The sequence below is a fragment of the Vombatus ursinus genome, unplaced genomic scaffold (genome assembly GCF_900497805.2).
Source record: "Vombatus ursinus unplaced genomic scaffold, bare-nosed wombat genome assembly UNPS02014825.1, whole genome shotgun sequence".
In the NCBI taxonomy this organism is placed as follows: Eukaryota; Metazoa; Chordata; class Mammalia; order Diprotodontia; family Vombatidae; genus Vombatus; species Vombatus ursinus.
Window position 1 is genome coordinate 7,711,625 of NW_020954603.1, and position 12,379 is coordinate 7,724,003.

The 12,379-nt window shown below is 45.6% G+C and overlaps 1 protein-coding gene across 6 annotated transcripts in view; it reads left to right on the plus strand.

Moving 5' to 3' along the window:
- SLC6A9 (solute carrier family 6 member 9) overlaps window positions 1-12,379 on the plus strand; it is a 52,959-nt gene that overhangs the window by 23,086 nt on the left and 17,494 nt on the right. For all 6 annotated transcript variants that reach the window (XM_027838124.1, XM_027838126.1, XM_027838127.1 and 3 more), the window contains 4 exons: window positions 10,834-10,966; window positions 11,197-11,331; window positions 11,429-11,532; window positions 11,932-12,169. In XM_027838124.1, coding sequence (XP_027693925.1) covers window positions 10,834-10,966; window positions 11,197-11,331; window positions 11,429-11,532; window positions 11,932-12,169 — 610 coding nt within the window. The remainder of the gene's footprint in view (window positions 1-10,833; window positions 10,967-11,196; window positions 11,332-11,428; window positions 11,533-11,931; window positions 12,170-12,379) is intronic.

Below are 12,379 nucleotides of genomic sequence, written 5' to 3' on the forward strand. Positions count from 1 at the left end.
CAGGAACTGGCATCCCTAGAGATCTTTAATGTTTGCAAGGCCTTTACATGGCCCTTGTGACACCCTCCCACCCCTTTCTTCTCAGAGGACACACAAGTTGAGAAGAAAAGTGACTTGCCCAGGGCCATGCAACTAGTGAGTAGCAGGATTCTCTCCCCTACATCCCACTCCCAGCCCCACAGACTTATGGTAGAAAGGGCATAGGATCTCAGGGCTGGAGTGGACACACACCTATTTTCCAGATTGAAGGCATGAGTCCCGGTTATGCTTTGCCTGAGGGGCTAGAGAAGTGGTAGAGGGGAATCACCAGCCCAGCTTCAGGAGCCCCTCCTTTGTTGTCTCTGGGCCCCCTTTGTACTGCAGTGTTGGGGAGGGCAAAGAGGAGAGAAAGCTGGTCCCAGGCAGAATTCCCCAGGCCTGGCTCTCCAGGTAGGGGTGGTCAGAAGCCCAGACTAGATTCCCTATGTACAGGGCCAAACTTCTACCCTCAAAGGGATTGAAGACCACAGCTATGTGACTCAGAACACGCCCATTCAATTTTATTAGGAAAAAAGACTTCCTTGCTTTATCTGGAGCTAATGTCTGCTAGTGCCTAAAGCAGGAGTGAGGAACCTGCTACCTCCAGGCCACATGTGGCCCTCTGGGTCTTCAAGTGCGTGAAATTTGGATTCAATCAAAAGACTGCACTTGAGGACCTAGAGGGCCACATGTGGCCTTGAGGCCAAGGTTCCCCATCCCTGGCCTATAGGAACCTGGGGAGTCAGAGTGGTAGGCGCCAACTCAGAAGTCCAAGTCCTGGTTTCAAAGAAGACCGTAAGGAAGCCTAGGGCCCAAGGTCACACTGCTAACAGTGGCAGAGCTGAGTGCTGAACTTGGCTCTATTGACCGCCACTTCAGGGTTTTAGAGAAAGACAGAGACCAAATGAGACCTATGGGGCACCAGCCTGCAGCTTAACGTGTCGGACGGGATGTGGAAGGGAAATGGCCTGGAGACAAATCCAGCCAGCCAAGCCTGTGGGGCACATGACTCCTTGGGCTACTGACCAGGGCCTAACGTCCAGCCTGGCCAGGTCCAGCTGCCCTTGGCAGAGTGGCATCCTGATGCCCCCTGCTGGGCAAGAAATGCGAATGACATGTAGCAAGGAAGTAAGGGAGAGAGGGAGGGAAGAAGGAAGAGAGGGAGGGAGGGAGGAAAGAAAGGAAGGAAGAGAGGGAGGAAAGGAAGGAAAGAAGAGAGGGAAGGAGGAAGGAAGAGAGGGAGGGAGGAAGGAAAGGAAGGGAGGGAGGGAGAGAAGAAGGAAGAGAGGGAGGGAGGAAAGAAAGGAAGGAAAGAGGGAAGGGAGGAAGGAAGGGAGGGAGGGAAGGAGGGAGGACTTATTAAACTTAGGTTAGGGATCTGCTAAATGGTGGAGAAACCGAGGCAAGAAGACCCCTGAGTGAGGATGGTCCTGAACTGATCCAGCTAAGAGCTGCTGAGTGAGGTCTTCCACTTCATAGGGCAGCAGGAGTGGGGAGAAGGGACTGGGGTGGAGAGAGGTTTGGAAGGTGGAGCTGACAAGAGTCAGACTGAGAAGATGACAGGGTTGGAGGGGACTCCCCACTAATTTTGCAGGTGAGGCCTTGAACCAAAAAGACTTTCTAACTCCAGCCCCCTTCCCAGTGTCTGCACCACTTCCATCCCCTACCCAGCTGCCTGTGGAACCAAAATGAAGTCTTTGAGAGGACCAGTCCGAAAGGATGAATGCTACCACCAGCTTGGGCCCAGGGAAGTGAGAGAAACTCTGAGTTCTTTCTGCCAGAACCCTCCCTAACAGCTCTGAGGACAGCTGTCCTTCCCAGTCGCCCTGAGCCTTTTCCAAGGAGGCAGCAGGTGATGCATTGAAGACCTAAGTTCAAACCCCGGCCTCAGACACTTACCAACTCTGTGACCCTGAGCCTCAGTTTCCTAATCTGTAAAACATGGGTGATAATCAGATAATAAAACCTCCCATGGTTGTTGTGAGGATCTAATGAGATAATATTTATAAAGGATTTTGCAAACCTTAAGTTTTGAACCTAAGTCCTGCCCTTTGGTTCTACAGGTTGAGGCCAATGTGGCTTGACCTCAACTCATGGGACAAGGCCTGAGGGGTGGGGTGGGCAAGGAGCTTTTCTTGGCTGCATGTTCCAAAATTCAATGCGATCTTCTGGTGCCTCGAGGTCTGGTTCAGGGCCTCTCCTTCTCCCTGATTCAAGTGAAAACAAACTCTCCTTCCTCTGATTTCTAGCAGCTCTGACACTTCCCACATTCTGCTTTCTGTCCAGCCTCTCTTTTTCTGTGCGTGTTGTTCAGTATTTGTTCTGTGGCTTTTCACTATTATTTAACATTGTGTTATCTATTTTATCTCCCCTTAGCTTAGATTCTAAGCTCCTTCCATGTAGAAATGTTAACATCCTCAGGGCCAAGTTCGGTGCCTTGCACTTAGGAAGTCATAATGTATGTGTGTTGGATTCAATGGAAGAGCCGTGTGGTTTGTTCTCCTGTCCTCAGCCTCGGTCAGATCATATCTGGGGTCAGGATCAGTATTAAAAAAAAAACTCCTAGCAATTATGCCTATCCCAAAGTGGTATAGGTTGCCTCGTGAAGTAGTGAGTTGCTCATCCCTGGAAATGTTGAAGCAGAGACTGGTTATACACCTGTTGTGGAAGGAATTCATGTATCAAATGATGGGTTGGATTTGATTACCATGAAAGCCCCTGAGACTCTGATTCTGTAGTATGTCTCAGGGCCCCTCAATGCTCTGGGTTCACTCAGACTGGGTTTGATCTCAAGGGCTGATCCCACCAGGCCATTTTTTCTCTATGCCCTCAATGTTCCACTAGAGTTTACTCTGGTAAATCTCCAAATATACTAATTTCTAGGTTTTCACATTTGTGGGTGGAAAAGGGCCTTCATTTCCCTTACAGTTACTTATGGTAACAAAAGTATATGGGCAGAGGACAGCCTTAATTCACCTGTGAGAAATGTAGACTCACAAATAAAAAAAAGGACTCATAGGAGTCCATAATGGATGCAGAAAACACTCATAGTAGTTCCCCTCAGAAGGAAATCAACTTGGAAATGCCACTGAGTCAATCAAAGAATGAAATAATCCATACTCACAAGGAGCTTACATTCTAATGAAATTAGGCATTGTTATGCTTATCTCTGTCTGTCACATAAGGTCCTACACAGACTCATGGTATGTGATTTGAGCTCTCCCTGGTGGGCAGACATACACTGGGGCTGTTGGACAAGCAAACTCCCCTCCTATCAGATATGCATTCTCTGTGAATAACTCACTATAACGATAGAAGATGGCAAGCCTAAATTGGCCCTTTTTGCACCATCCCTCTCTCTTCCCCACTACCCCCCACTGCTCTTAGTTCTGCCCTCTAGGGCCCAACAGAACAAGCCTAATCTGCCCAATGATGATAGCCTTTCAGATACACAGATAAGAGCAATCATGTCCCCCATAAATCCTCTCATTTCCAGGCTATAGAAACATCCATAGTTCCTTCAGCCAGTCCTGAATGAAGTCTTAAATGCTATCTATACCTACCAAATTTGGAACTAATGTAAATCCAGGAGAGATGGCTAGCACATTCAATGATTAAGTCAAGATTCAAAAAGATCTCAACAGGCTAGAAGAATAGATCAAATTGAATAAGAGTAAATTGAATGTAGAGTTGTAGCCTTTGCTTCAAAAAAAAAAATATAAACTGTACAAATACCAACTAGAGGGTTGTGGCATGAGCAACAACTCATGGGACAAAGATCTGGTGTTCGTAGTGGACCACATGCTCACTTGTAAGTTCACAGCCAACAAAGAAAATGATATGAGGGTGGGCTTCATGAAGAGAGGTCAACTGTGCTAAGGACTGAGGATGCTAAAGTAATAGTGAAACTATCCCTGCCCACAAGGAAACCTCAGACTAACTGGAGAAAAGTACATAGACATTTAACAGCCTCTCCATAGCACAGTGGATAGAGAACCAGACTTGAATCGTGCCTCAGACGCTTACTAGTTGTGTGACCTTGGGTAGGTGACTTAACTTCTGTCTGCCTCAGTTACTTCACTTGTAAATTGGGAGTACTAATAGCACCTGCTTCCCAGGGTTATTATGCAGACTAAATGAGATATTTAGAAAGCACCTTGCAAACCTTAAAGCACTATATAAATGCTAGTTATTATTATAGATCTATAGCCAGGGGAATCAGACGAGCTTTTATGTAGGAGGTGGTGCATGAGCTGAGCTTTTAAGGAAATGGAGATTTTAAGAGGTAGAGGTGAGAAGGGGACATATTCTAAGCAATGGGGAGAGCCACAGCCAAAGGCACCAAGCAGGAGATGGAGTCTATGTGTTTCCCTCCCTTTTAACCTGCCCCTCCCTATCCCTGGTAGTTTCCCTGTTGAGTCTGATATATTTCTACACTAAACATGTGTGACTGTCTGTGTGCTCAGCCTGCCTTGTCTGTCTCTGATAAGAATGAGGTTCCTCTGATGCCCTCTCCTCTCCTCCTTCCTCTCTGTTTGTACACTCTTCTGAACCAGTCTAACTTTATCTAACTACCTCAGTGCCTTCAAAGGGCATCTGAAAGGTTTCTGAAGGGACACTTGCTACTTCTCTTCCTATTAGAATGTCAGCACCACATTATCTATAGTTCCTCAAATAAATTTACCTTTCTTGGTTTCTCTGGATTCTTGTGTTCATATTTTAAATATCCTACTCAGCTTTTGGTGTTTTCACTAGAAATACTTGAAAGTCCTTTATTCCATTTAAGATCCATTTTTTCCCCTGTAAGATAATACTCAATTTAGCAGGGCAAATTATTCTTGATTGTCAGTGTATATCTTTTGCCTTTTGGAACATTGTATTCCAAGAACACCTCTCACTTTTGGTAGAAGCTTCCAGGTCCTGTGTAATTCTGATCGTTTTTCCGTGGAACTTGAACTGTTTCCTTCTGGATGTTTGCAGTATTTTTTTTTTTTGACATGGTCCCTCATGGGACCTCTGACATTCCTGGAATGTTTTTTTTCTTTTGGGGTTCCATTCAGTAGGTGATCAATGGATTCTTCCTATCTTGATTTTGTTCTCTAGTTCTCATAGCTGTAGAGAGTTTTTGGATATGATCTTTTGAAATGTAGGTTTCAGGCTTTTTTAAAAATCATGATTTTCAGGGATTCTAATTATTCTTAAATTATCTCTCCTTGACTTGGTTTTCAGGTCAGCTGGTTTTGATAGCAGATAGCTTACTTTTTTTCTAATTTTTAAATCTTCTGATTTTTGGTCTGATATGTTTTGCTGTCTTATGAAGCCAATGATTTCTGTTTGGTCTATTCTACTTTACAAGCAGTTTGTTCCTTGGGTCAGGTTTTTCTTTTTGTTGTTGGTTTGTTTCAACTTTTTAAAAATTTTTATTTTTAATTCCTCCAGCCCCTCGTCCACCCATTGAGAAGGCAAGCGATATGATATTGGTCAGGTTTACCACTTTCTCTTCTAAACTATATGTTCTCTTTCCAATTCTTTCTTCCAGAGCTTTCATCTTTTACCTCATTTCTTCTAGGTATTCATGTAGTTCTTGTAGAAAATCCATTTTTTCCTTTAAGTCTGCTTACAGTTGTTATTGAGTTAGATTTGCAATTGTTGGTGTTAGTTGGTATTTAATTTATTCACCTCTTCAGCTTTATTTTCTGAATGGGGGCTTTTTTGCCAAGGCCAGGCTTTGCCCACCTGCTGCACTTTTAGGTGGGGTGGTAGGCCCTGTTTCTTCTTGCCCTGGGTTCTTTCACTGAGTTCCACCTTCTGGGGTTCAGCATCTCAGAGCGCTTCTCTGTCATTAAAAGAAAAAGTGTTAGGGATCTCAGAGCCCAGTATGAGTTGCTAGGTGGCACCACACCATCTGCTGTGTGCTGGTCACTGCCTGCTGTGTAGCTGATCCCCAAAGGTTCTCACCCTGGGGCTTTCTGCCTATCCTGGGCCTTTCTCACAGGAGGCTTCTGTTCTTGCTGCCTCAGACATAGAGCATCATAGGCTGCTCATGTCTTATCTCTGGTCCCATTGACACTCTCTTGCATTAGTAGAGAATTACCAATGATATCATTTTGCCTGTCCATGGGAGAGAGTGATACCATGCTTACAGTAGAAATCTAGCAGAAAATCACATGAGTAAGGAAACCCATGTGCCTAAGACAACTCATGTTTCTGGGTGGCAAGACTTGATATCTTTAGAGAGCAGTCTTCACCATGTATTAATTGCTGGGCAAAAACCACTTTACTGCTCTCCGCTCACTGCTTAGTAAAGCTACTTCTCTGCTACTCCCAGGTCCTGAAGCAATAACACGTCCTTTTATGCAGCAGCCACTCTTGGTAGAGTGCTGAGAAAGAGTTATGCTCTTTCAGTGACAAGTAATCCCTTAAGGCTAGAGAACTACAAAACTTCTTAGGTCTTCAATCAGTCTTTAGCAAAGATGAACTTCTCACAGCAAAGCCTGTCTTTCTTCCCTCTCAAACCACAGGTGGGCAGTAAAGGGCAACACAGGCAAACTCTTGAGAAGCTTCCTTTCTCTCAGGCAGTTGATGATGCTAGAGCATAATCCTGCATTTCTCCAGCCCATCAGCTCCCAGCAAAGCAATGTCTTTCTTTCAATCAGCATGGCTCTCAGCAAAACCACAGCAGACCCTGTATATCTGCTTTTGATCATTTTCTGTCCATTTGAAAAAATTCTGTCTTCTGTAAGCAACTCCCCTCCTGGGTCTTCAGTTCCTGACTCCCCTGTCTTCAACTTATTCTCCCGTCTTCCTCTGACCATCTCTTACCCCTCCTAACTCTTTTAGATTCTAATGATTTAAATCAAGGCCTCCTTGTAATCAGTGACCCATTTTTAACTTATAAAGGGAAACTCAAAAAATTCACCTTTCTGTCAAGCAAGACTCTTGCAATGTTGATGTGATTTTCCTGTAGTCCTTAAACAGCTAATTTATAATATCTCATTTATAACCTTAAAAACTTTGAAAATTTTAGCATGCAGATGAACCAGTGGAACACAGGGCACTGCCTCCACCTTTAATTCACTAAGTGTTCTGCCTTTAAACCAGCCATCTTAATATATTTATCTGGGTAAGGGTAGTTTTCTCTCAGTGTGGCCCTATCCTCAACATTTCATCTGAGACTTTTTTCTCAAGCTGATTTGATCAGTACAAATGTTCTTTTTCTGGCACTTTCAGAAATTTAGCATGCTATGATCACATAGTTTATCCTGTGTGTGGCAACGTCTCTGGGCTGCCTCTCCAATTTGGCACTTTGACGTTTACAGGTTGATTTCCAGGGAAGATGATGCTTTGCAAGGTTCTAGACGGATAGAGTACTGGACCTGGAATCAGTAAGACCTGAATTCAAACCTTGCCTCAGACACTTACTAGCTGTTTGACCTTGATCAAGTCTCTCAACCACTTTCTGCCTCAGTTTCCTTATCTGTAAAGTGGAAATAATAATAGCATTTACCTCCCTGGGTTGTTGGGAGGATCAAATAAGATAATATTTGGAAATCACTTTGTAGTAGCACTTAAAGCACTATATTAGTGCTAGCTGATTATTGTTATTATTATTATTGCCCACTCCTAAAACTACAATTTATGATCCCTCATCAGTGAGTTTACCTTTTATTTTACCCAGTAGACACAATGAACTCAAAGCAAAAGCATTTTACTAAGATATAGTATCAGTAACAATAAAATGTTCTCTTCATAAATCTAGATGCACATTGTCACAAATGCAGTATCAATTAGAGGAGTGGGCACAAACACAGTACGATGGTAGTGAGGCCCACGTGTAGGGAACACATGTGATCATGGCAGATTTCACTTACTGTTCTATACCTGTCTATGGAGTCCTCATCCTGGGCTCTCTGGATCTGCTTTGGTCTGCAGCTTGACTTTCAATTGTCAGGGCTAATTCTCCTTTGGATCTATAGTTAGCTCTCTTCTCTGCTGCCAGAAGGCTTACTCTTTGGTTTTTTGTTTTTGTTTTTGTTTTTTTTTGGCTAGGCAATGGGGTTAAGTGACTTGGCCAGGTTCACACAGCTAGTAAGTGTTATGTGTCTGAGCTGGATTTGAACTCATGTCCTCCTGACTCCAGGGCCGGTGTTCTGTCCACTGTGCCACCTAGCTGCCCCAGAAGGTTTACTCTTTAACACTGCTTCCTGCCTGGATTGCTTCCTTTCTGTGTTGATATGTCTGAAGAGTCTGTATCTGTCTCTGCTCCCTGGCTCAAACTGGGTGATTATCCAAACACTTTGATGAGGTGGCTGCTACTAGACAGATTCTGTTGGATATTGGATATTATCTATTGGCCACATTGGATAGAGTGCCAACCTTTCCAGGATGCCATGGGTGATGGTAGGTAAGAAGAGAAAAAGTCTTTCCTCCCGCACTGCCTTCTGGAAGAAGCATAGGAGTTACACTCTAAAAGCTGCCCCTACCTTAAGCTGCCTCGAATTCTCAAGTTGTCTAACTGTCTCTAGGGCTTGGCAGACTTAACTTTTTAAAGGTGACCCGGGTCATGGCCCATCTTCAGTCAGTCAATAGCAACTGCCCCTTCCAATTCAATCAAAGAACGTTCCCCTAGCATTTAATATAGGGAAGCAGGGCATATACACACTGTCACATTTAGTTTAACACCTTAGCATCTGCCTATATAGGATCCAACTCCAGTCCTTTTCCCACACACACATGTACATAGAATAAAGCAAAAAGGAAACTAGACCAAATACTTCTCTACAAAGACGTTGGTCTTCAACTAGCCTTCCCCCCATTTCCCTGCCACATCTTTGGTGTGACTGGTGAGGGGGAGAGAATCCTGATCCACACACCCCTGAGGCTTTCGGGAAAGGATCTGTGGAGGAGTCCTGGCTCCTCGTCTTGGTACCATGAGCTTAAACAAGAGAAAGCAGGAAATATGATCAGGATATACTTTCATTCCCACTTTCACCATTTGGCTGAAAGAAATCAACTTCTCCAGGTTCCGAGGAGAATAGGATTCCTAGATGTCAGCCTCAGCATCTCTGGATCTTCCACCTCGTGGGTCCTGGCCTTTGCCTCTGTGAGAGGCTCTAAAATTCTCCCAGATGTGGCGACTTGCTCTCATGGCAGCAAAGCTGTAAGGTGGTGCTGGTTATGATGTCATCCACACCTTCTATGTCACCCATGGCCACTAGGGTCTGTCTCCCAGAAGCCCAAATCACAAGGGCAGAGGAAGCAAGACAGGAAGCAAAAAAGGGGATGGCGAAGGAGAGATAGTGCCTTTTCCCAGTCTGCATTAATAGAAGATTAAATAAGATGAACAACTCATCCCTTTGTTGTCGCCACCCTTATCCAAGCACAGTCTGAAATGACTTGTTCTTGATGAATGGATCCTAGCTTTTGGTGATCACTGCTCCCTTTTATCTAAACGCTCACAGATCATTCCTTTAATAATGAGTTCTACCAGGAGAACGTTGTACACAGTAACAGCCATGTTGTGTGATGACTAACGTCTTTAGACTTAGCCCTTCTCAGCAATGCAAGGATCGAAGACAATTCCAAAAGACTCATGATGGAAAATGCTATCCATATCCAAAGAAAGAACTCTGGAGTCTGAATGCCAATCAAAGCATATTATTTGCTGTTTTTTTCCTTCCGTTTTGTTTTGTTTCCTCTTTCTTGTGGTTCCTCCTATCGGTTCTAATTCTTCTTTACAACATCACTAATGGGAAAATATGTTTAATAGGAATGTATATGTATAGCCTGTATCAGATTGTGTGCCATCTTGGGGAGGGAGGGGGGAGGGAGGGGGAGAAAAATTTAAAACTCAAAAGCTTATGGAAGTGATTGTTGATGAATCAAAATAAATTAATAAAAAAAATTTTTAAATGAGTTCTAGGATTTTGGTAGGAATTGGAAGTCAAGTCATTGGACTATAGTTTGAAAAATCCCCCTTTTGCCCATTAGACCATTTCCTTCAGTCTTTTTCTTTTTTCTTTCTTTTTTTTTTTAAGGCAACTGAAGTTAAGTGACTTGCCCAAGGTCACACAGCTAGTACGTGTCAAATGTTTGGTCAGAGGCCGGATTTGAACTCAAGGTCTTCCTGACTTCAGGGCCGGTGCTCTATCCACTGCGCCACCTAGCTACCCCATCATTGACCCTTTTTATTCTGCTTTTCCCAATCCAAAGATCATTGTCCCTGGTTAAGAAAATAGAAGCAAGTAAGAGTTGGGCAGCTAGGTGGCATCATATTGGATAGAGTGCCAAGCCTGGAGTCAGGAAGACTCATCTTCCTGAGTTCAAATCTGGCTTCAGACTTACTAATTGTGTGATCCTGGGCAAGTCACTTAACCCTGTTTGCCTCAGTTTCCTCATATGTCTAATGATCTAGAGAAGGAAACAACAAATCACTCCAGTATCTTTGCCAAGAAAACTCCAAATAGGATCACAAAGAGTCAGATACAACTGAAATGACTGAACAACAAAAGTTCTACCTTCTCTCATCTATTCATAGAATATTGTCATTCTGTCTACCCTGAGCAGCAGCTGGTTTAGCAAGGGTCCTGCTGAATGTTCATTGCACTGACTTGTCTGGGGAAGTGATGAGTTTCCCCTTGCCTTTGTTTCCCCTTCAAAGGTAGGGGACCAGGTTGCTACCAGGCTCACCCTCTGCTCCCAGAGAGTGCTGAGCCTGAGGAGAGATGTGGTGCTGAGCAGCACCTTGGGGATTCCTTCCTAGGCAATAAGAGCTTTGAGGACACCCTCAGAGACACTCTCTTTTCCTCATTCTAGGCGCTATGTGCTGAAGCTGTCAGATGACATTGGCAACTTTGGGGAGGTGCGGTTACCCTTGCTTGGGTGCCTCGGAGTGTCCTGGGTGGTCGTCTTCCTCTGCCTCATCCGTGGCGTCAAGTCCTCAGGGAAAGCAAGTACACTCACCCCTTCCCCTCCCCTCCTGGGATTTAAGGGTGTCCCCTAACCAGGGGAGGCCAGATTAGGGGGGGTGGTGAGGAAAGGTCAGGGCTGTGAAATGTGGGGGAGGTGATGGGATGGGGAGAGGGGAAGCAAGGAACATGGGAAGGGCTCGGCTTTTGAGAATATCTCTCCAGTAGGAGATAGGTTCTGAGCCAACACCTCCCTGCTGCCCCCCTCCAGGTGGTCTACTTCACAGCTACATTTCCCTATGTGGTGCTGACCATTCTGTTTGTTCGGGGGGTCACTTTGGAAGGCGCCTTCACAGGTATTATGTACTACCTGACGCCACAATGGGACAAGATCCTGGAGGCCAAGGTGGGTGTCTGGGTGTTTGGGGGCTGGAGGGAGGAGCAGTTGTCCTCTGCCCTGCCTGTCCCAATTGACCACTAGCCCTCCTCCCCAACCCTTGCAGGTGTGGGGAGATGCTGCCTCCCAGATCTTCTACTCCCTAGGCTGTGCTTGGGGGGGTCTTATCACCATGGCTTCCTACAACAAATTCCACAACAATTGTTACAGGTGAACCTCAGACCTTGTTCCTTTCACCCCTTTAGTGTCCCCACCCCTGACTCCACACCAGGCCCTGAGGTCTCTGGGTGGCCTCTCTCAGCCCCACCTCAGCTTCTCAATCTTAACTCTGTATAGCTGGCAAACCATCAGAGCCAGAGACACCCCCACCCCCACCCCAGATCCCCAGAGGCCAGAGACTAAACTGGCAAAGGATAAGGGAATGAGGAGGCAGGTGGAAAGGCCTGGGAAAGCTGAGGTGGGGGTGGCCCACAGGCTCAGGGAGGATTCTGGGAACCCAAGGCCCATGGTGGGGCTGGGGGGGGGTGGAGCCCATGGTGGGGCTGGAGTGTGGAGCCCATGGTGAGATTGGTCTCCAGGGCTGAGCCTGTCTCTTCTTGGTCTCTCCAGGGATAGCATCATTATCAGCATCACGAACTGCGCCACCAGTGTCTATGCAGGCTTTGTCATCTTCTCCATCCTCGGCTTCATGGCAAACCACTTGGGTGTGGACGTATCCCGAGTGGCTGACCATGGCCCAGGCTTGGCCTTTGTAGCCTACCCAGAAGCCCTCACCCTGCTGCCCATCTCCCCGCTCTGGTCTCTGCTGTTCTTCTTCATGCTTATCCTACTGGGATTGGGCACTCAGGTATGAGGGGACAGAGCAGAAACGCCTGGGATGGGGAAGGGACTGGGCACTCAGCCAGCACATGTCCAGCTACCTAATTGACTCCTCAAACTGGGTGTCCCATAGACATCTTAAACTCAACAGATCCAAAACTGCACTCATTATCCCCGCCCCACAAACGCTCCTCCCTTCCAAACGTCCCTATTACTCTCGAGGATACCTTACCACCTG